Raw genomic sequence first — 19516 nt, 5'->3', positions numbered from 1 at the left:
CCTCCTTTCCCACAGGCCAGGTTAAGAAAACCAGGTGGTTTTCCCAGAGAAGGCCAGATGCACCAAAAGGCTCCCAGCTGCACCTAAAATGGCAAGCACCGAGGCACCCCAGCCGGAGTCCGGTGTCTGCCCAGCGCAGCAGGTCCACGCGGTCACGTCCATAAGGTCCCCACGGGACGGGCTTTGGGATGGGATGTCCTTGCCAAGGTGTTGGGCTGCCTGCATTGAAGATCAGGGAGAGCTGACCTAAGGGTTTGAATTTGGCTTGACAGCGCTGACTGCTGCTTCTGAGCCACCCTTTCTGCAAACGCTCGGCGTGTCTGTGTGTCCGTCTGCCTCAGCCCAGTATTACCCTGCGCAGACCCGGTGTGGCAGTGACTCTTTCCTTGTCCCCTGCCCATGAAAACTGTGGATGAACACAAAACTCCTTTTGTATTTATGAAACCCTAAAGGATGTGGTTTTTTCTTCTCACTTCGCCTTGGCAAAAAGTGCTGTTTCGTGGAAAATTTCCAGCTGTCTCGTCTCTGAGCTCACCTGTGGCTGATGCTGTTGCAGTATATGCTACCTGGAGCTCTGCTGACCGAAGCCACCCCTGGTTTACATCAGGGAGAAGCAAGTGGAGTGAGCGCCTGGGATCCCTGTGGAAATCGGAATTACGGCATCACAACAGTCATAATACGGCACTTCCTCTTCATCAGCCTCATGGGAAAACACCGGGATCCCGCACAAGCAGAGGAGCCCACCGTTAGTTTATAGAAGAGGGGGTGGTTGGCTGCTTGGTGCTGGGAGGGCGTTGCAATCTCCCAGCACTCGCAGAGTAGATGGTTGAGCCATGCCAGGCTGTTGGGGTTAGGGAGCGTTTCTCGCCCGGGAAGCAAGCAGGATGGAGAAGGGCTGGGAAAAACCACGGCAGGAGAGTGTCCCAGCATGGGGACAGCAAAGGGGCAGCCTTCCCCCAGTGTCGCCCTATGCTTTATGGTGGTACCAAGTGCCGAGAGGGACGGCCAGCCGTGGGGCCAGCGTGGCACGAGGGGGCCCTGCGTGCACCACAGCCACCCCAGACAAGAGCCTGGTCCTGTCCCGGGGCCTGGCCAAAAGTGCGCACCGAGGACAAGGGTCTCCCTCCAGCTCTCCGCAATGCTGTGCTCGCCCTGCGGGGCGATGCCTCCCCTCCCTCACCGCTGGTGGGGTGCACCCGTGCCGCTGCGCACCCTCGAGCCGGGGGCTGGAAACGGGGTGCCTCCGGGCTCTGTGTGCCTTTCAGTCCCAAGCTTTGGGACGCTTTTTGTGCCCATCACCTCTCACGTGTGAGCCGGGAACACCTCTGCTGAACTCAGCAGCTGCTTCTCCTGCCTCGGCTCCCATGGCCCCTTCTTTGTCTTCCCACAAACGCTTCCCTGCCTCCCGGCCCCTCCGCGCCACCATGGTCCTTTCGGCCGCACCCAGGGGTGCCTGGGGACGGAGGGAAGCCACCCCGTGGGCCGTGACTGTGACCCCCCAGGAGAACAGGGTGATGGGGAAGCAAAGCCGCAGGCTGGTGCCGCCAGAGCCCGACCCCAGACCCCCCTTTTCCCCAGCGGCGGGGCTTGCCCTGCTCCTCGCAGCCCCCAAAGCCAACAGCACCCGTGGGGGCTGCACGGTGGCGTTTCTGGTTTGATCTCCCCTGCTTTACCCAACAAGGGCCACCCTGGCTCCCACAGTCCCCATGCTGGGCGCTGTCACCTGCCCACCCCCAAAATGCCTCCCCCCCTTGGGGTGCAGCCCCCCTCTGCACGGCACCCCCCACCCCAGGAATCATAGAATCACAGAATCCCAGGTTGGAAAGGACCTCAGGGATCATCGGGTCCAACCTTTCCAGCACAACCTAGACGAGATGGCCCAGCACCCTGTCCAGCTGAGTCTCAAACGTGTTCAGTGTAGCGGAGTCAACCCCTTCCCTGGGGAGATTATTGCAATGATTGACTGTTCTCATTGTGAAAAATCTACCTCTCGTGTCCCATCGGAATCTCCCTGGGAGTAACTTGTACCCGTTACCCCTCATCCTCACCATGGGACTCCTTGTAAAAAGGGAGTCTCCATCTTCTTGTAGCTCCCCTTTAAGCACTGGTCCATGGTGATGAGATCACCCCTCAGCCTCCTTTCCTCCCGGCTGAACAAGCCCAGCTCTCCCAGCCTGTCCCCGTAGGGCAGGCTGCCCAGACCCCCATCACCTTGGTGGCCCTGCTCCGGACCCCTCCAGCCTGCCCACGTCTTTTTTGCATGCCGGGGCCCAGGGCTGTGCGCGGATTCCAGCTGTGGCCGGGCAAGCGCCCAGCAGAGAGGGCTCCTGACTTCTTTACCGCTGCTGGAGATGCCCTGTAGAGGCAGCCCGGCGCCCCGCCGGCCGCAGCAGCGCCCTGCCCGCCCCGGCTGGGCCTCCCCGGCCCCCGCCCCGCCGCCGCGCCGCCGCCAGGTGGCAGGCGGGGCCCGCGCAGCCTCCGCGGGGCGGAGCCGCCTCCGCGGTGCGGAGCGGAGCGGAGCGGAGCGGAGCGGGGCAGGGCGCGGCGCTCCGCCCGGGCTGCGCGGAGCGGAGCGGCCCGGCGATGGGCTCGGCCGGCGGCGGGCAGGGGTAGGGGGAGGGCGGGCGGGGAGGCGCCCGCTCCGCGCCCCCGCGGAGCCCCCATGCGCCCCCGCGGAGCCCCGCGCTCCGCCCGCTGAGCCCCGCTCGCTGCCTCGGCGAGGGGGGGCCACCCCCTCCCCGCTCCCCCCGCGACTTTGAACGATGCTCACAGTCAGCGCGGATGGGAAGATAATGGTCAGGAGATGCCTCGTCGCCTGGAGACCCTTTAGGTAAAGTTGCCGGCGGGTCCCCGCTGCGGCGGGGCGGGCGGCGCCTGTGGGACCCGGTGTGCGGGGGGCCGGGGCTCGCCGCGGGGGGGCCGGGGCCGGGCGAGGGGGGCCGGGATCCGGGCAAGTTTGCCCGCAGGTCAGCGTGCCCGTCCCGCAGCGCTCGCTCTCCGGCGGCTCCCGCGTCACGCCGGTACCTTTGGGGGTTAATTACAGGGCTGTTTGCCGCTGCCTTTGTCGTGCCTTTCCCGGAGACGTTGGTACCCACGGGGGATCGGTTCCTCTGATTTAAATCCGCTGCTGGGGGTTTTGAAGCCCGCCCTGACCTGGCAGCGGGCCGGGGCCGGTACCCGAGCCTGGAACCCTCTGGCTCAGCACACCCCTGCCCACACACTGCTTTTCTCCCCTTGGTGTAACTCTCCCCGGTTTTGCCTCCATGCATTCGTTTCTCCTCTCCAGTCCTTGCTCTCCAGCTTCCTTGTTTCACCGGAGATGCGCTTTGGTTGCTCCCAGCCTTGAGACACAGGGGAGATGCTGGTAATTGCTTGGTTTTGCTGTGGGGAGAGGGACTGAAAACCCACAGAAGGGGAAGGTGCCGGGGGCAAAGCCCCGGGTGGGGTGAGCCTAGCCCGGCAGCCGCCAGTGCTCCCCGCCGTGTCTGGGGGCCGGGGATCACCTGGGATCACCGGAGGGATCTGCTTGCTGCCTTTTTGCTTAGCCCAGGCCACTGCCCGGAGCTGGGAAAGGAGGACAGGCTTGTGCTCGTGCCGCTTGCTTGTGCTCAGGTTTGGAGACATCTGCCTCTCCCCCGGCGCTGCCTGCCTCTGCGCCGCCTGCCTGGAGGGATTCCTGCGGCTGGATCCCGCGGCAGTGCCCTGGGGCCGGGGGCCTTGGCCAAGGTGATGTTGGGAAGCAGTGGCAGAGCAGGGGCACGAAGGGTTGCTCCGAGCGCCGGGTGGGGAATGACTGCGAGGGGGGAAGGACACACGCACCCCGGGGCCGTGCTCTTTGCTTGGCTATTTGCTTGCTTCAGTAGGTTTGAAGTCCGTAGCGAGGAAGCGACTGGCCTGAGCATCGCTCTCTGCCGTGCCCCGGGCATCGCTCCTGGGGCAGGGGAAGCCCATCTTCAGCCGTGACCTGGGGGGAGCACGGGGGGAGTCGCGGGGTGGTCACAGAGTCCCACTGGAGATGAGGACGTGTGGACAAGGGGTTTGTGACGGCAGGAGAGCACCAGGCTGGAGGGCCCCTGGTGTCCATAGCAGAGCAGAGCACCTGCACGGTCCTGTCTGTGTGCCCTGGGCTGGCTTCTGCTCTCAAACCAGTGCAGACCAGTACGGGTGCCACTGGAACCAGCAGGGTTACCCTGTTGTTAACGAGTCAGGCTTTCCCTGTGTAAGAGGAGAAATTCCCAAGGCTCTCTCCTAGCTGTCCCGCAGTGCCCAGCTCTGCGCCTCCTCCGCGTTGGTGTCCTGCTGAGGCTGACCCCTCCGTGTCACGGTCCTGTGTCACCTTGCTCCCAGCCCAGCGTGGGCAAGCGTTGGCACTGCCCCGCTCCAGCTGGAACCTGGTGCAAATCAGCACTGCTCCCCTCAAATCAGCACCCCACGCTCTCAGCTGATGTGAATCGGGGACAACTTGCAGGAGCGGCAATCATACTGGCAGTCAGGATGGGTCCCGTAAATCGGGTGCTTGTTGCTGGCTGGGCAAAGCCTCGTCGCTCTACGGAAGCCCATCGTGCGATCCCCTGCCTGGTGTAGGCTCCTGGCAGCGGTGCCATCAGCAAACAGCGAACAGGGAACCTGACCCTTTGCACCAAAACATTTCATTAATCATGCTCCAGACATGCTTAGCAAAGCAATGCAAAGCCCTGAGCTGTGAAAGCGCCTGCAGCAAATGGGAAGGGGAGAGAGAGCAAATCAGTGTAGAAGCCGTTTGTAGAAATGTCCAAGGATGGCTCTGACTTCATCTCAGCACCAAAAGGTGTTTTGTTTGTGACAGTGCTGGCTTCAGGCAAGAATTCACCGTGGGGCCGGGCGAGCCCTGATCCAGCTCACCCAGCTCGTGGCCGTGCAGAACATGGGGAGTTCAGGCAAGTTTGTCAGCTGGGAAGCAACCAGGCTTTTCATGCATCTGTAATATTGGCCAGCAAGAGAATTCATTGTGGTCCCCTTCGTGGAGGAAGATTCCCGTGGCTGAGCATCATTTCGACAGCGCCGCGACAGTGTTGGGCTCTGAGCAACACGAGGTTTGCAGGAGAGGGAGCATCTTTTATTAGCCTGGCTGCTGCTGTCAGAAATTCTGGCTCAGCTTTTGGGTTCAAGAGACTTGGGTGTTGAAGACTTGTCTAATAAAAGATATTACCTTTCCCTGTAGCCCTTGGGTTCCCCGTGCACGTCTAATATTCTCCCCGTAGGTCCCCGCTGGGTGATGCGGCACCGTGGACAGCCAGTCCCAATGTCGCAGCCCCATCCCACCGGGTGCTGCTGGCCTTCCTCCCCCCATCACAACCCAGCTCGTTGCTCAGACCCTCCTGGCCGCATCCAGCTTTCAGTTCCATGGGCCAAAATCTGCAACGACTGGGGCATCATTTCCAATTTTCACTAAAGACTCGGAGAATTTGGCTTCCTTCTCTTTTGGGCACCAAGCCAGAACCCAGAATTGTGAACATTTCAGTTTGAGGAGGATGTGGAGAGGGACTTGGCACCAGAGCCATGCCCAGGCGATGAATTAAACGTGACTTGGGATGACAGGCAAAGCCAGCGTGCAGAGTAGGTGTTACCTGGTCATTGGAGCTCCGTGGTCTTCAGTGGGTGAGACTTGATTTTGGGGGCAGAGGGCCCAGTGCATTTGATGGGCAGTTTGGAAGATCTGGGCTCTGGTATGTTTTACCTACTTCATGGTATTTGTTTTCTGCACAAGGAGTTTCCACGCAGTTAAGGCTGGGCCAAGCATTTTTATTCACCTGGAGAAGATCAGCATAAAGTAAAAGAGACGGGGTCCTCGGGCTGAGAGCCCATCCCTGCAACCTCCCTGCTCCCTGGAGCACTGCTGCTGGGCCTGGTCCGCTTCTCTCCCAGGCACAGGAATTCTGGTTAGGCTCTGAGCCCTCTTTTCTTAAGAAAAAGGCATCCTGCATCTGCCCCGCTCCCTTTGTAATCCAGTCACAATCAAAAAGATTTTGTCTCCTAATGAGACGCTAGGTGATCACCTTTGAATCTTTTTTTCTTTCCTTCCTCTTTTTTTCTTTCTTCTCGGTGTTTCATTCCTTGCCAGAGTATAATTATGAAGATTAAAATGCGTAAACAAGGTCTTGCATAATGAGGAAGGTATTGTCAATAGGAGGGGTGAGAATGAAGAGCAGGATCAGCTCTGATTATTTAATCAGGTGATGCTCTGTTAAATTGTCCCCTGGGGGAGGAGGCAGCGGCAGCAGGATGGGGCCTTTGGGTGGGTTCTGTACCATGACGTGCTCCCAGGGAGGACCCTCGGTCGTGGGGCACAGCTGGGCTTTGGCCGCCTCCTCCTCCTCCTCCAGCTTGTGCCTTCCCCACTCTGCTGCTGTCCTCTCCCGCCAGGGAGGTGTCCTGGCAGACAGCTTTCCCCCTCTCCTGCTCTAAGGACAAATTCATCCCTCCGAGGCTGAGACGGGTGCTGCAATCCCCTCTGTCATGTTCCCGAGAGCCTCTTCCAGACCAGCGCTGTGCTGCATGGCTGGGCACAGGGTGTGATAATGGGAACGGACTAATGGCCCCAAATCACCCCTTCCCCAAGCAATTTATGGGACACCACGTTGCTTTGCAGCACCAGGGATGCTCTGCTGCCTCTGCAATCACCTCCCTGCCAGAGCTGGACCACGGCTCTCTGGAAACCCTTCTCCGAGGTCTGCTTTGGGAGAGGGGCCGAGGTCCGTAGTCATCTCCACGTGCAAACGCCGCAGCCTGATGGTTCGTCAGCGTCTGCCGGGGAGGGGATGGCTGTGCTTCGCTGGCGGCTGCTTGTAGGGCATGCCAGCTGTGCCTACAGACAGGCCTTCAGGGACGGGAGTCTGGATTAGCCGAGTGCACGATGCTTTTTATAGCTTGTTTAAACTGCTTTCCACCCTGCAGGGCAGGCTCATTCAGAAATAAGAGGGGCTTGAGCTGCTTGGCTCCTGGCGTGCCCGCACAGGGGTGCCGGGCAGTTTTACCGATGCGCCCTGTCCCCTCCCAGGCGGGTCAGCTCTCCCGGTGCCTGGCTGCAGGTCTCCAAAAGCGTTAGGGACTGTTCGCATCGGGTTGAGTGTGCTGCTCACATGGCTCGTTAATGCTAATGAGCCCAGGGTGTTGCTTTTTCTCTTGATTAGGAGGGAGCTAAGAAGGGGATCAGGAGCTGCAGGGTGCTGCGTGTCCAGAGCCCTTGATGTGCTGGGGCGCAGCTGGGGATGGGGCAGGGCTGGTCCTCCTCGGAGCAGGCGGAGGAAATGCTTTGTCCTTGAGCTGCCTGGTGCTGAGAGCAAAGCTGCCCTGGGTCTGGGGCTGAGGTGTGCGCTGGCTGTGTGAGAGCCTCGTCGGAGCTGGCGGGATGGAGGTAGGGAGCCGTGGGGTCCCGTGGAGGCACCGTGTCTGGCCCAGGAGCCTCTCCAGGCAGGGGAAGCCTGGCTGTGCCGTGCTGGGGCAGAAGGGACCTGCCCTGGGAGCTCCTCCAGCAGATCTTCCTGGGGAAGCCCAGTCCTTCTTGAGCTGCTTGATGCTGTACTTCAGCTCTCCACAACATCTCCTGTAGCTAACGAGTGCTTTGAAGCAAGTCACTTTATTTGCCAGCCCTTTCCAGAAACGATAATTGCGATGCTGGCACATCGTAGCCCAGACTTAATGGCTGGCTCCTAATCCTCTGCCTTTTAACTACACAATAACAACTGGATGGAGGGCTGTGGCGTTCCTTTGCAAGTCTTTCTCGGGAAAAGTCTGATTTTGGTGTTGGGCGGCTATTCTGTGTTTCTGCGTGGCTCCTGAGCCCTGCGGATAATGCTGTGAGCTTGTAAAGGAGTTACCGGTTCCTGTCCTCAGTGGTTTGCTTCCCTTCAGCTCAGGGATGCTGAGAGGCAGCAATGCCAGCAGGCACCCCTAAGGGCTTGCTCAGCTCCCTGTCCCACATAGGATTTATCTGTTTGAAGACAAACCCGTTGTTTCATAAGGCTGGCTGGCAGTTGTCTTTTCTCCTTCTCCTTGAAATTTTCCTTGGGTTTGGCTGGATGAGATCCCCGGTACAGCCGCGGCTCCGGGAGCTGTCGTACACGGCGCCTGACAGCGGCTCTTTGCCTGTGTCTGTTGGAGGATGCTGCACCTCCACGGAGGCTCGGAGGCGACGGCAGCATCTCTGTGCGGTGGAAAAAGGCCGGGCGTCCGTCCCTCAGCAGAGCGTGCTCTCCTTGCATGCCAGGGGCACAGGAAGGCTTGGCTTTCTGCTCCCTGGTGCACAGTAACCCTCCTGCTTGCACAGAGCTCCTGCCTTCAGCCTTTTCACCCCCCAAAAAAGTTACTGGCCTGAATAGGAGCAGCGCTGAGAGCTCCTGCCGCTCTCGCAGCTCGAGGTGACCATGAGCTCGGCTGGGAGCGACGTGCGGGTCGGCATCCTGCCCGGTGCATGCCCGTGGGAGCCGCTTTCCTGCCAGCCCGGATGAACAAAGAGGCGATGGGATGGTCCCAGGCCGCCGCGTGTGCCGCCAGCGTGGGTCCCTCCTCGTCCTGCTGTGCACAGGGCTGCCCGCGCCGCGCAGGCGATGCCGGACACAATGGCAAATACTGGTGGCCTAGTTACAGGGGGAACAAAAGACCTTTTTTTTTTTTTTAAAAAAAAAAAGGGGGTATTTTTTAGGTCCTTTGGGAGGAAGGGAAGGTACAAGGTCTCTCTTTTCTTTGGACTCTCCCGAAGGAAAATGGGTATTGTTTATTACCGCGGTTCCTGCGGTCTGGGTTATTGGGCTGGCTGTAGCGGAGCATCGTAAGGGCAGTCATGGTCTGGCTCAGCTTTCCCACCTAAGGTGCAAGTCCTCCACTCCCTCTCGAGGCCTGCCTGTCGGAGCAGGCTGCAGGGATTGCAGAGGGTGTTCTCAGGCAAAACCCGCCTGCTCAGGGCCAGGGTGCGGGCAGAAGCCTCTTGGGCTCTTCGTGAAGCCTGTGTGGGTCTGGCCATGGTTGGGGTGAGGCACTGGTGTGCTCTGGTGGGGCTGGGGCCACAGAGATGCTCCCTGCCCGGGCTGGGTGGGGGGAGCCACAGGGATGGAGCAGTTGGGAAGGAGGCAGGGGTTGTCCCGGCTGCTCTTCAGGGCACCCCAAAACCAAGCGGCTCCTGCGGCTGTGCAGAGGGGTTACCCCGGGGGGGCGCAGGGTGGTGGGGCTGTCCCAGGAGCGAGCCCGTTCCTCGTCACGCCTCGCTACAGCTCTGCTCTCCCTCCTGCAGGATATTTGTGCTGGGCATTGGATTTTTCACCCTGTGCTTCCTAATGACGTCGCTGGGAGGGCAGTTCTCAGCCAAGCGCCTGGGGGACTCGCCCTTCACCATCCGGACCGAAGGTAAGCGCGGCTCTGTGCCCGTCCGCGTGATGCTCGATGACCCCCCCGCCATGGTCCAGCCGAGCTGACAAGCGCCAGGGGTGCAGCGAGGATGGTGCTTGGGTGCCTCCATTCCCAAGGCTCCCTTCTGACCCCTTTCAGGGACGTCAGGATGGCTCAGGGTCCTGTTGGCTCTTCTTGCCGTGGCACGGGGTGCTTTGCAGCCATGCGGCTAAAACCTGGCTGTGCTCACGCGCAGCGGTGTGCAGGCCCAGTGGGGACGTGTGGGCTGGAGGGTGGATGCTGCCCCTGGCTTGCAGCAGAGGGATGGGAAAGCACCGGTGACTGGGGCTGGCTGGATGAGACTTCAGCTGCTGGCGGTGGTGTGGCTTGCATGGGCTGCACCCGCTCTGACGTGCTGAGGACTTGGCTCGGGTGCTTGGAGGGCTCAGTGCTGTGGGCAGTTTTGGTCTGCAGGGAGTGGAAATTGTTCCTTAGGGATGGGAAAATAAAAGGCCTTTATGGTTTCGTGGAGGTACTGAAATGTAGAAGAAAAATATTCTGATTTTTAGCAAGTGTGTTTCTGTTACATTTTTTTAAAACACCTTTTTTGGCAAGATGTGCAGTCAGCTCAAGCGACAGCTTCCATGGCAGGAGGGTCGTGTCCTGCCCTTGCTCCGGGAGGAGGCTGCTGCACTGAACTGAGCTTCGCCCGGGCTTTTCCTCTGCGGTCCGAGCCTGGAACAGCATGACTGAATTGCACAGAGGGAGATGCCCAGCTTGAACTCCGCTGAGCAGGGTGAGATAGGCTTGGTCAGGCCGCCGTGGTCTTCTCCTCCTCCATACCAAAGGTGTGGAGGGATTTGAGCTCCCCAGCCTCGCCTGGAATGTGATTTTTGGGCATTAAATCCTTTCCTTGCAGTGCTGGAAGAAGTGCTGGTTGCTTTCCTACAGAAGGAGAGGACTGAAGTGGTGGTTTCCAGAAGTCGGATGGTGCTTGTAAACTGCTTAGTTGACTTGCAGAGAGATTAATGTGCAGCCTGCGGCAGCTGGCTTTGTTTTCTCCCCGTGGACGGAGCACGCGGCGGCTGGCATTTCTGCCCCTGTGCTTCCCCTAATTGTTCCCACCACCAACTCCATTAAGCCCCTTCTCCAAGGGACTGGTGTTTGCCTCGCTGACCTCAGCCTGAGCCGGAGCAGGTTGCAGGACCAGTGCCTTCGGGTGCTTTCTGCGTGTTTTACCATGGCCAGGGCACCCGCCCTGTGAGGAGGGTGGGTGCTTTGTTAACGTCCCTGTCCCCATGCCAAGCGCAGCTCTCGGGACGCGGGTGAGTGAAGCCTGGTTACAGGGGATTTCTTCCTTCTCGAGACGAGAAGCGGCACGTGAGGAGGCTGGGCAGAAGCCCCCGGACCACTGCCTTCTCCAAACTTGGCTTTTGAGGAGATGGGTCCTGAAAAGATTCCCGAGTTCAGAATAAAAGGTGCCACTTGTTACAGCTGCCCTCTGTCCCCGGAGGGCCCCCGCGTCCCCGGGGAGTTTGCAGACAAGCAGAAGAAAGGCAAAGAGGCTCTGATTAACCGTGGGACCAGCCCGAGCTGAGGGGTGGCACAGGTCGTGCTGCAAACAGCAGCAAACGTTTCCAGAAACCTGCAGAAGCCCCTGGTCCCACCCCAGAGGACTCTAAAGTTGTGGTGAAATGACGGCAAAAAGACAATTATTCAGCTTCTCTATCCCCTTTCGGATGCCTTGGAGTGGAATAGCTTTTCCCATCCTTATTCTTGTTATCAATTTAACCCAGATCTTTGAGTCCACCGACTCCCATCCTGGCATGTCTCTGGCTCACCGGGCGCATTGTCAGCGCAGTCCTGGAGCTGGATCAAAAGAAGCCTCCTTTTTCAGGCTCCCACACCTCCGAGCCCTCCACACGTACTGCTTTAGGTGGCTAAATCCAGGTGTGTAAATGGCTTCGCCTTCTTGCATCTGAGCTCCCGGTGGCGGTGGCTCTGCGGGGGGCTGTGCTGCAAGCGCCTGCCGTGCCGGCCCGGAGAGATGCTGCTGCTTTGCTCCGAGGCTGCGCGGGTCGGGGCGTCACTTCTGGTGATGGCTGGTTGGTCTCATTTAAAGAACAAGAAAAAAAAATTACCACCTAGGTCCTCTAATTTTTCAAGCTTTTGGTCTCTTAGGTCTGTAACTGGCTAAGGCAAGCCCTGCTTTGTTAGGAAGCTCAGAAATTCAATGTAAAACCATTTCTTTTTACCTTTATTGGATGGATTTGTTAAGCAAGGTGTTGCTTCCAGATGAATTGCTGCAAATTTGGCTGTTGCTGTGTTTCTTGTTGGGGAAGATTTGGTTCGTTCACCGCTCACACACCATTTTGAAACATGAAGCATCCTCGCTCCTGTCTCTGGAGGAAGGATGCTGTTTTGGAAGGTTATATTCTTTCTCCCCAGGACTTGGCAAGCCCAACCTGAGAGCCTTTTTCTAGCTCTTTAACACCGGGTTCAGGCTGTTGGGGTTCAACCTGTCCTGTGGCACTGGTGCGCAGGGACGGGCCGTCCCACGTGGTGGTGTAGCTGTTCTCAGCTCCTCCAAAGCCAGCGGCAGCTCGGTCTGCCCCCGCTCTGCTCTGCTCGAAGCAGGGGGCCGGGGAAGGGCCTCCAGAGGTCCCCCCGGCTGGGCTGATGCCGAGCTCGCGTGCAGGAGCGCTGAGCGCGCGGCCGAGTCGGCGCGGGTGGATGGGAACCGAAATGGCTCTGCTTCTTATTAGTGGTGTGAAGTCTCGATAGGTCTGTTTGAATAACAAACTGGCGTTTAATTAACGTGCGTTATGGGTCCCAAGGAAAGCCAAGAAACCTTGCCGGTTGTTGTCGTTGCTGTTAAGCGCACAATGCTGGTCTGAAGATGAGCTCAAAGGAGCAGGTTAATTTTGCGGGGCTGATTAGCTCTTGATGTGGGTAATGGTGGGAATCAGGCCAGTATTTGCACAAACCTGGACAGGTTCAGGGCCGTTGGCTTTGGAGGAGTTATTGGGTGCGTGACCTCAGGTCTGCCACGCGCAGAAGCCTGGGCTCCAACGTCTCCCAGGACCGGGCTCCCAGCGTGACACCCTCCGGGTGCACCGGTGGTCCTGCCCGGGGAGGGAGCCCGGTCCCTGCCGCTGCTCTCCTCTCCACGTGGGCTCATCGAAGCGTTGGGTTTAATGGGCCCTTTTGAGCATTATTCATTAATTGATGAATTTTACATTGCAAGCTGGCAGCATCCTCTCCCCATATGAGCAGGGTGTGGGCTGCTTTACCAACGTAGCCGGTGTATTTAGTCGGGTGTGTTTGTGGCAAGCGAGGGTCCGCTCCTGAGGCCCTTCCTGGGGGCGATCCTGGCTTTTGTGGCTGTTTGCTCGGGCCCTGTTTCCGCGCGTCCCGCCGGGCTCGGCAGCGGTGCTCCGCGAGTGAAGCTGCCCACGCGCTTAAACGCCTGCAGGGCTGGGGTGGCTGCAAAGAGCCGGGGGTCAAGCCCAAGCCCAGCACCCGAGCGCTTAAAAATCATTTGCATCAGAGAAATCGTGTTGGATTGTGGATAAGTGTGAAAACCAATGGGTCATGGTCCAGGCTAGGCTGGGGCTGCTCCTGTTTCTCTCTGAGTGTCGTGACCAGCCCAGCACTGAACTTCGGATATCGCAATGAAAGGGAAAGCTTATGAAAATGCCCCAGACTTGCCCAGAGCTTTCTTGGCTTCTGAACTGTGTGAGTGGCCGATCAAAACCAAAATGAAGATAGATGTGAGGCAGGAGCATGAAAAGGAGAAATGGATAATGTCACAGTCCAAAAGTTAATCCCATTTTTAATTTTATTTTTATATGTGAATCCCCTTCTCGGAGGCTCTCTCCAAAAGCTAAGTTTCTTGGTGTGTGCCAGAAATCATTCCTCAGATGGATTCTCTCTGCTTGGTGATTCGATGCAGCAGAGGCTTTGTGTTTCAATAATAAATAAAAAAACCTTCTGAAATACAAGTTATTTTATCCTAATCTGCTGCTGTCAAGTAAACACAGACAAAGGTTCCTTTGTTTTGAAATGGCCACCAAGAGAATTTGTTCTACAAACAAAGATCTAGATTAAAAAAAAGAGAACAGACAGGTCTATAAATTTTGTATGTGGGAGACGCTTTGGGAACGGCTCTAGACTCAACAGATTGAGCTTTCTGTGCCCTCTTCTCTCCTCCTCTTTAGAATTTAATATGTTTTTTGGTTTTTTTGTTTTCCAAGCGTCTTTCTTTTGAGCTGTCTTGGGGCAGGGGGCTGATCCTGAAAACGCACCAAAATCTTTAATTGTGGCGCTTGCGGTGCGGCTGGGGAGGGTTTGGCAGCGGTCCCTCTGCCTGTGGCCGTGCCCCACTCGGGGTTCGGCGGCGGTGAACATCCCGCTGGTGGAGCTTGCTGCTGCAGGGGATTAGCGGAGGAAAATAGGTTATTAAGTGTTAAAACATGATTAGATGTGGCTGGAATATTGCCTGCAGCTGCTGTAGCTAGTTTAAAAAATGGAAAGACTTCTGATTTCTCCTGCTGTTGATTCCTGTATGGTCGGGGATGAGGTGCTGGAGGAATTTGCTGCAGGCCCAGGGGACGTGTAGGACAGGTCCTGATGTCCTGAAATGGCCAGAGCTGAGCTCTGCCCTTGCTGTCGGCTGCTAATTCTTGCAAGAGGGCACTGATTTAATTTCAGCTGACCTTGGTGGTACTTTGAGTGGTTCCTATAGATATAGGTATCTCGGTGCCTGGGGTCTGTGCGCAGCAGCCGTTCCCATGCTGACTGAGGTCCTTGGATATCAATGCTTTTGGGAAGCGGTGGTTTGCTGAGCACTGGAGTTGTGTGTTTACTGTTCCCATAACTGTCTTTTCAACGCGTTTTCAAGTGTTTCCTGCCTGGATTGGTGCTCAGCTTGAGAGCTCAACACCTGCCTTTTCCACCCCAAACGGAGCTCCCAGCAGCATCTCCAGCTGGTTTCCTGTTGGTGACCGCAGTCGGGCTCCACGTTGTTTCCTCAGCTGCTTTGGGAACAGGATCAGCGGGGACAGGGGTGAAGGAAGGACGTGCTGGGGGAGAGCTGGTTTTAGAGCGCAAGCTGGAAAATGCAAGTGAGCAGGGCTGAAGCACATCCCCTGCAAGGCTGCTGCACCTTGTCCTAGGTTGCTGAGATGTGTTTTGGGGTCCGACCTCCTTGGGGCTGTAGGGTATGGACCCTGATGGGATATTAAACAGCTTATGGACTGGGGCAGGGGGTTTCCCAGTCCGCTGGGACTTTGTGCAGCTGGGCGATGGTAACTGCCTTGGCCTGCACATCTGCCTGGAGGTGGGCAGTGCACCAGCGCCTGCGGGGACTTTCCTTGGGCTGTGGCACAGCAGAAGCGCGGGTGGCCAGAGAACAGCTTCTGCTGCAAGCGCCTCTGAGATTTGGTCATTCACTTTCATTTTGCAGGGAGAGAAAAATAAATATGGAAAGGTTCTGGAGAAAGCCTGCTGGGGAAGCACCCCTTGCTGCCTTGGGGCACCTTGTCCTGGATGCAGGCTCTGGGTGAAGCTGAGCAGCACTGCTTTCTTGGGCTTCTGGTTTGCTGTGTTGGGGTACGGGACTCTTGGGAGAGGTCCAGCAGAAAACAGCCAAGGCGTGTTGTACTGGGAATGGTGTTTAACATCACCTGGCAGAAATCCTGCCCTGCTCTCCCCAAACCCAGCGCTCCTCCTGTGTCCCGGCTGCTGGAGCGCTCTGCCTCTCCCGCGGCTGTTGCTTGCTCCAGTTCCTGGAGTCTCACCTGCTTAAAGCAGTTTCTTCCATCAGTGAACACAGAAGAGTGGAGAGAGGGAGATTGTTTCGGGCTGTGCAGCACAGCTGAATACTTTGGTTTGTGGCTTCTGTTTCTCTCCGGAGCAGGGATGATGGAGGAAGGGGGTGGAGGAGAGGGAATTGTGCCGCAGAAGATAATGTTGAAGGCTGCTTGGGGTTTTGTAGGGCATCTTCACCGTTCCAGAGTCACAGTACTGTGAAGCAGTGGGATCTCATGTTAGTTCAGTCCCTTGAATGGCTCCCCGAGGAGTGGAGCAGAGAGGCCAAATAGAAATGTGAGAACCTACGTGATGTCCTCAGAGGGGTCCTTTGCTCCCGCTCCTGTCTCTGCTGGATTTTCTTCTGCTCCAGCAGCATCCCAGCTGGGCTGCCGGGGCCGGGTACCATCGCCCTTTGTTCTCATGGAGGACGCAGAGAGGTCAAGCTCAGATTTGCTGACTATCAGAGTGAGCTTGAATAACTCTGTCGTCCTCCCTCGCAGTTGGCCGTGCTGGGAAGGGAGGAGGAGGTCTGTGTGCACGATCCTGACCCACCACATACCCTCTGGGTACGGCTGATCGCGAGGGAGGACAGCAGAGGAGGGGGTGGCAGGGCTCTGCCTGCAAGGTCCTGGCTGCAGTGAGCTGCTGCTCAGCCCGAAGGAGCTTTAAAGCAAAACACAGATGTGTTCATCCTCCCGTCCCAGTTCCCCCTCTCTTGGGAAAGGTAATTTCTGGACCCATTTGCAAACTTGGGTCGCTGCCACTTGTGACAGATCCCAGTCTGCTCCTCAGTTATTTCTCCTCGGCAGAGCACACAGTTCTTCTGACAGGAGCTGGAGTTGGGCAAAATACCCAAAAGTGGCTTTATGGCTTTGACAGCTGCTTTTCTTACCTGAACTTGCTGGAGAGAGCACCCAGGAGCGAGAGCTTGGGCTGCTGCCTCCTTGAGACGTGACACACAGACCTGCGGTTCCAGGGATGCTCATGTTCCCTTTGCTCGCAACAAGTCACGCGAGTTATAAATTCATCTTGTTGCCTTCAATGCATGGTGAAGGCGACAGGAGAACGAGTTGCAAAGTCTCGTGTAACCAAGTGATGGTGATGGGGGGGCACGGGCAGAGCGAAGGAGGGAGCCGGGCAGAATCTGCTGTGCAAACTCAGCACTAATTATTCCTGGTTTCTTCCTGAGTTATAAACACGAGCAGCCCGGGAGAGGGTTATGTTTTGATGTTGTCTGCTGAGCAGCTCTGGGTGACGGTCTGCAGCAGCTTGGAAGCAGCTTGTCAGGATCCGCTGCTTGAGCGCATCTCACCGGGCGGCGCGGGCAGCGGCCGGGATGCTTGTCCAGGCAGAGGGAAGGGGCTGTTCTTGCGATCTGAATCCAGAATTTGCTAATGCAAAACCCTCTCGAAAGGCAGTGGAAGTTTTCCCTCTTGATCCCGCTCTTCCCGCAGCGACGGTGGGGCCGTTAGCCGGGGGGGGTTTCCCCAGGCCCCCGTGGGGAGGGCGTGGGTGAGCGGGTGCCTGCCACCTCTCTGGCACCAGCTGGGACGTGCAGATCCTGCGCGTCCCCAACACTTCGCTTTGCTGCTGCTGCATCCAGAGCTGGGTTTGAGTCTCCTGGAGCCCGTGGGCCGCTGGAGGGGTGGCCCGTGGGGAGAAGCGATCTGTACCGCTCTTCAGTGCCTTCAGTTCCAGCCTCGCTGCGTCCGTCTGTCCCATCCACAGCCGCTCCAGGCAGCCTCAGGGCCGGAGCAGCCAGCTGGTGCTGTAAGTCACCCAGTTGGTGCCAAGGCGAGCTGGCCGGTACTGGGAGCGCCTCTTTGGCGAGGAGCTCTGCTGGGGAAGATGGGCTTTTGCTTCTTCCTCCCCCAGAAAAATGCTGGGGCGATGGGGCTGGCTCTGCAGCTTGCCCAGAGGTGCTGTGCTCTGCAGCTCCCGCCGCTTGGGACCGTTCTCTCTTCATCGTTGTCCAAGCGTCGGTGGGGGAAAGGGGTTAATGGCGATGCAAGGCAGAGCCCAGTGCAGGGTGAGGGCTTTCTGCCCCAAACACTGCCTGCCCCCGGCCCTGCTCCTGGCGGCTCCTGCCAGATGCTGGGTTGCTCCAGGGGCTAAGTGGAAAATGCTGCTCATGGCAGCAATAACAACTTATTCTGCTCTTCCTTTTTAGTATGGGGAGGCTTCTTTAGTTATGGGTTAAAGTGGTGCTGTGTGCTGAGGAGTGGCTGTTGGCGATGGGGATGGGTGCTGCTGGGAGTGGCTGCGGGTGTCAGCTCCTCTGTCCCCTGGGAGCCCCCCTGCACCCCGGGCTGCAAGTGCCACTGGCTCTGCCCGGCCGTGGGGAGAGGCTGCTGCTGGTCGCGCCGTGTTGCCCATGGGGATGTCTTTAATCTGCGTTTTTTTTGGAGCAGACCAGCGCTTTGCTTGGGTGGAGAAAGTGGTGGTTGATAAAAAGCACGGGTCCTTCTTCTGGTGTGCCCATGGGCCATCCCGCTTCGGTCCTGGAGTGCTGCTTCCCCCGTCGGGTGGGTGAACGTGCACCGTGCTCCCATCCCCAACCCACATTTGGAAAAGGAGTTTAAAGTGGAAGTGTAAAACTTTACTGCTCTTATTAAATGGCTATTGCAGGCAGGGAAATGAGTGCTGTTAAAATAAGGAGAATAAAGGTGTCCGTGGGGGCTCCACGTGATGCCAGGGGTTGCAGCCCACTTCTGTGGGGTTGTGCTGGGGGAGTAAAATGCAGAGTGGTGCTTTGCAGGGCAAAGAGGGGTAATCGGAATTGGAAGGTCTACCATAGTAGCGGTTAAGGCTGAATCCGCTCTTGGGACACGTCTCTCACCGAAGAAGTGCCCATTTGATACAATCGCTGCTCAGAATTGGATGCCTGCAGGCTTAAAAAGACAAAAAAAATGCCACCAAACTTATTGGAAGATGGAAATGTGAATTCACGAGTCTGGTGGAGCAGAGATGAAGACCGCGGTGCGGCGATGCGTGCTGGCCCCTTCCCTGCCGCTGCCGTGTCAGAGGGAGGCGCAGCGTCCCGCTGGCCCCGCTGCTCTGTTATCTCCATATGCAGCGACTCCCAGGGAATGATTAAATCAATTAATTGATTTTCTATAGCTCATAAGGAAGTCAAATGGCATTTCCATCAACCTGTGATGAGCAAACACCCCACCATGGCCAGGAGGAATGTTAATGGCTCGTTATGCTTTTATTACCCCTTTTCACTCCTAAATCAAAATTCATCCTGAGCCGGGGAGGCAGCAGGTACTTCAGAAAATAAAACTAGCACAGTGGGAACCATAGCAGCCTCTGTAAAAGCTGAGTTTTCCCACTGATTTATTTGTTTCTCTGGGCTAAATGAGAGACCAGGGCACAGTTCAGCTCGGGCAGAGATTAGCCGAGGCTCGTCCCACGGCTCTGCCAATGCCCCCGGCTCCCGTGGGCTTGGCTTTGGGCTGCTGCCCTGCTCAGCTGCTGCTGGAAGGATCTGGCCGCCGGGCTTGGTGGAGGCTGATGGGTTTGGAGGAAAGGGATGATTTTTTTCATCCCTGGAAGCAAAGCGGCAGGATGCCTGGCACTGTTTGGCCAGTATTTTTGGCTGAAGGAAAAATGGTAATCATTTTGGAGATGTTAAATTAGTGAGTTCTGCTGTTTCTGAAACATAATGTTTCAGGGCAGCTGTAAATAAGGCTGCGGGCTCCAGCGCTGGTCGTGCGGAGCCAGAGGAGTGATGGCGGTGCCGAGCCTCCGGAAGCCTTCCTCCGGCTGATCTTGGGGCGTGCAAATGCCGAGTGGAATCCTTCCTCTGCCCGAGGCGCTTGGGCTGATTTCCTGCAACCCTTGGGGCGCTGGCTCCTGATAATACAATTTTCCCCAGGTCAGCAAGGGGGGCTGTTAGGAAAACAGCTAGTTGAGTTAAATGCCGATGCCCTTGGAGCAATGTCTCCCTTGTAAAGGCCGAGAACTGAAATGAGGGTTGGTGATGGAGGGGGGTCCCTGGAGCCGCTCTGGGGCTCCCCCTCCACCGTGGGACCGGTGTGCGCTGCTCATTGCCTGGAGCTGGGGGGCCCGGCTGCAAAACCGGGGTCCAGCTTTGCTCCCGGTGCGACAGCACCCAGCCCGGCGTGGGCTGGAGCCGTGCCTGGGAGCCCCGGCGTCCTCTGGGCTTTGCTCCTGGCGACTGCCCTTGAGCGAGCCCTGCGCTGGAGCCCTTGTGTTTAGGAAGCAATTTAAAATCGATGTTAATCTTGTAGTTTGAAAGCCTTGCCTGCAGCGTGAGGTGTTTGGAGCACTGCAGAACAGCTTAAAATGCAATTTAAAATAGTGCTGGCTGGCAATA

General features: G+C 57.6%; 1 protein-coding gene across 2 annotated transcripts in view; it reads left to right on the top strand.

The window, feature by feature from the left end:
* Positions 1 to 2649: 2649 nt before the first annotated feature.
* Positions 2650 to 19516, top strand: part of MGAT5B (alpha-1,6-mannosylglycoprotein 6-beta-N-acetylglucosaminyltransferase B) — a 69741-nt gene continuing 52874 nt past the window's right edge. Inside the window, exons 1-2 of one of the 2 annotated variants that reach the window (XM_087750781.1) lie at positions 2650 to 2830; positions 9266 to 9378. In XM_087750781.1, coding sequence (XP_087606907.1) covers positions 2763 to 2830; positions 9266 to 9378 — 181 coding nt within the window. In that variant the 5' untranslated portion in view covers positions 2650 to 2762. Of the gene's footprint in view, positions 2831 to 3244; positions 3365 to 9265; positions 9379 to 19516 lie in introns of those variants that run through there. The other variant, XM_087750780.1, reaches the window with a different exon arrangement.

This window comes from Nipponia nippon, unplaced genomic scaffold, assembly GCF_047370975.1.
Source record: "Nipponia nippon isolate SJK-2023a ecotype South Korea unplaced genomic scaffold, ASM4737097v1 scaffold_14, whole genome shotgun sequence".
Classification (NCBI taxonomy): domain Eukaryota; kingdom Metazoa; phylum Chordata; class Aves; order Pelecaniformes; family Threskiornithidae; genus Nipponia; species Nipponia nippon.
The sequence above is the reverse complement of the archived record's forward strand: the minus strand, read 5'-3'. Positions and strand labels throughout refer to the sequence as shown.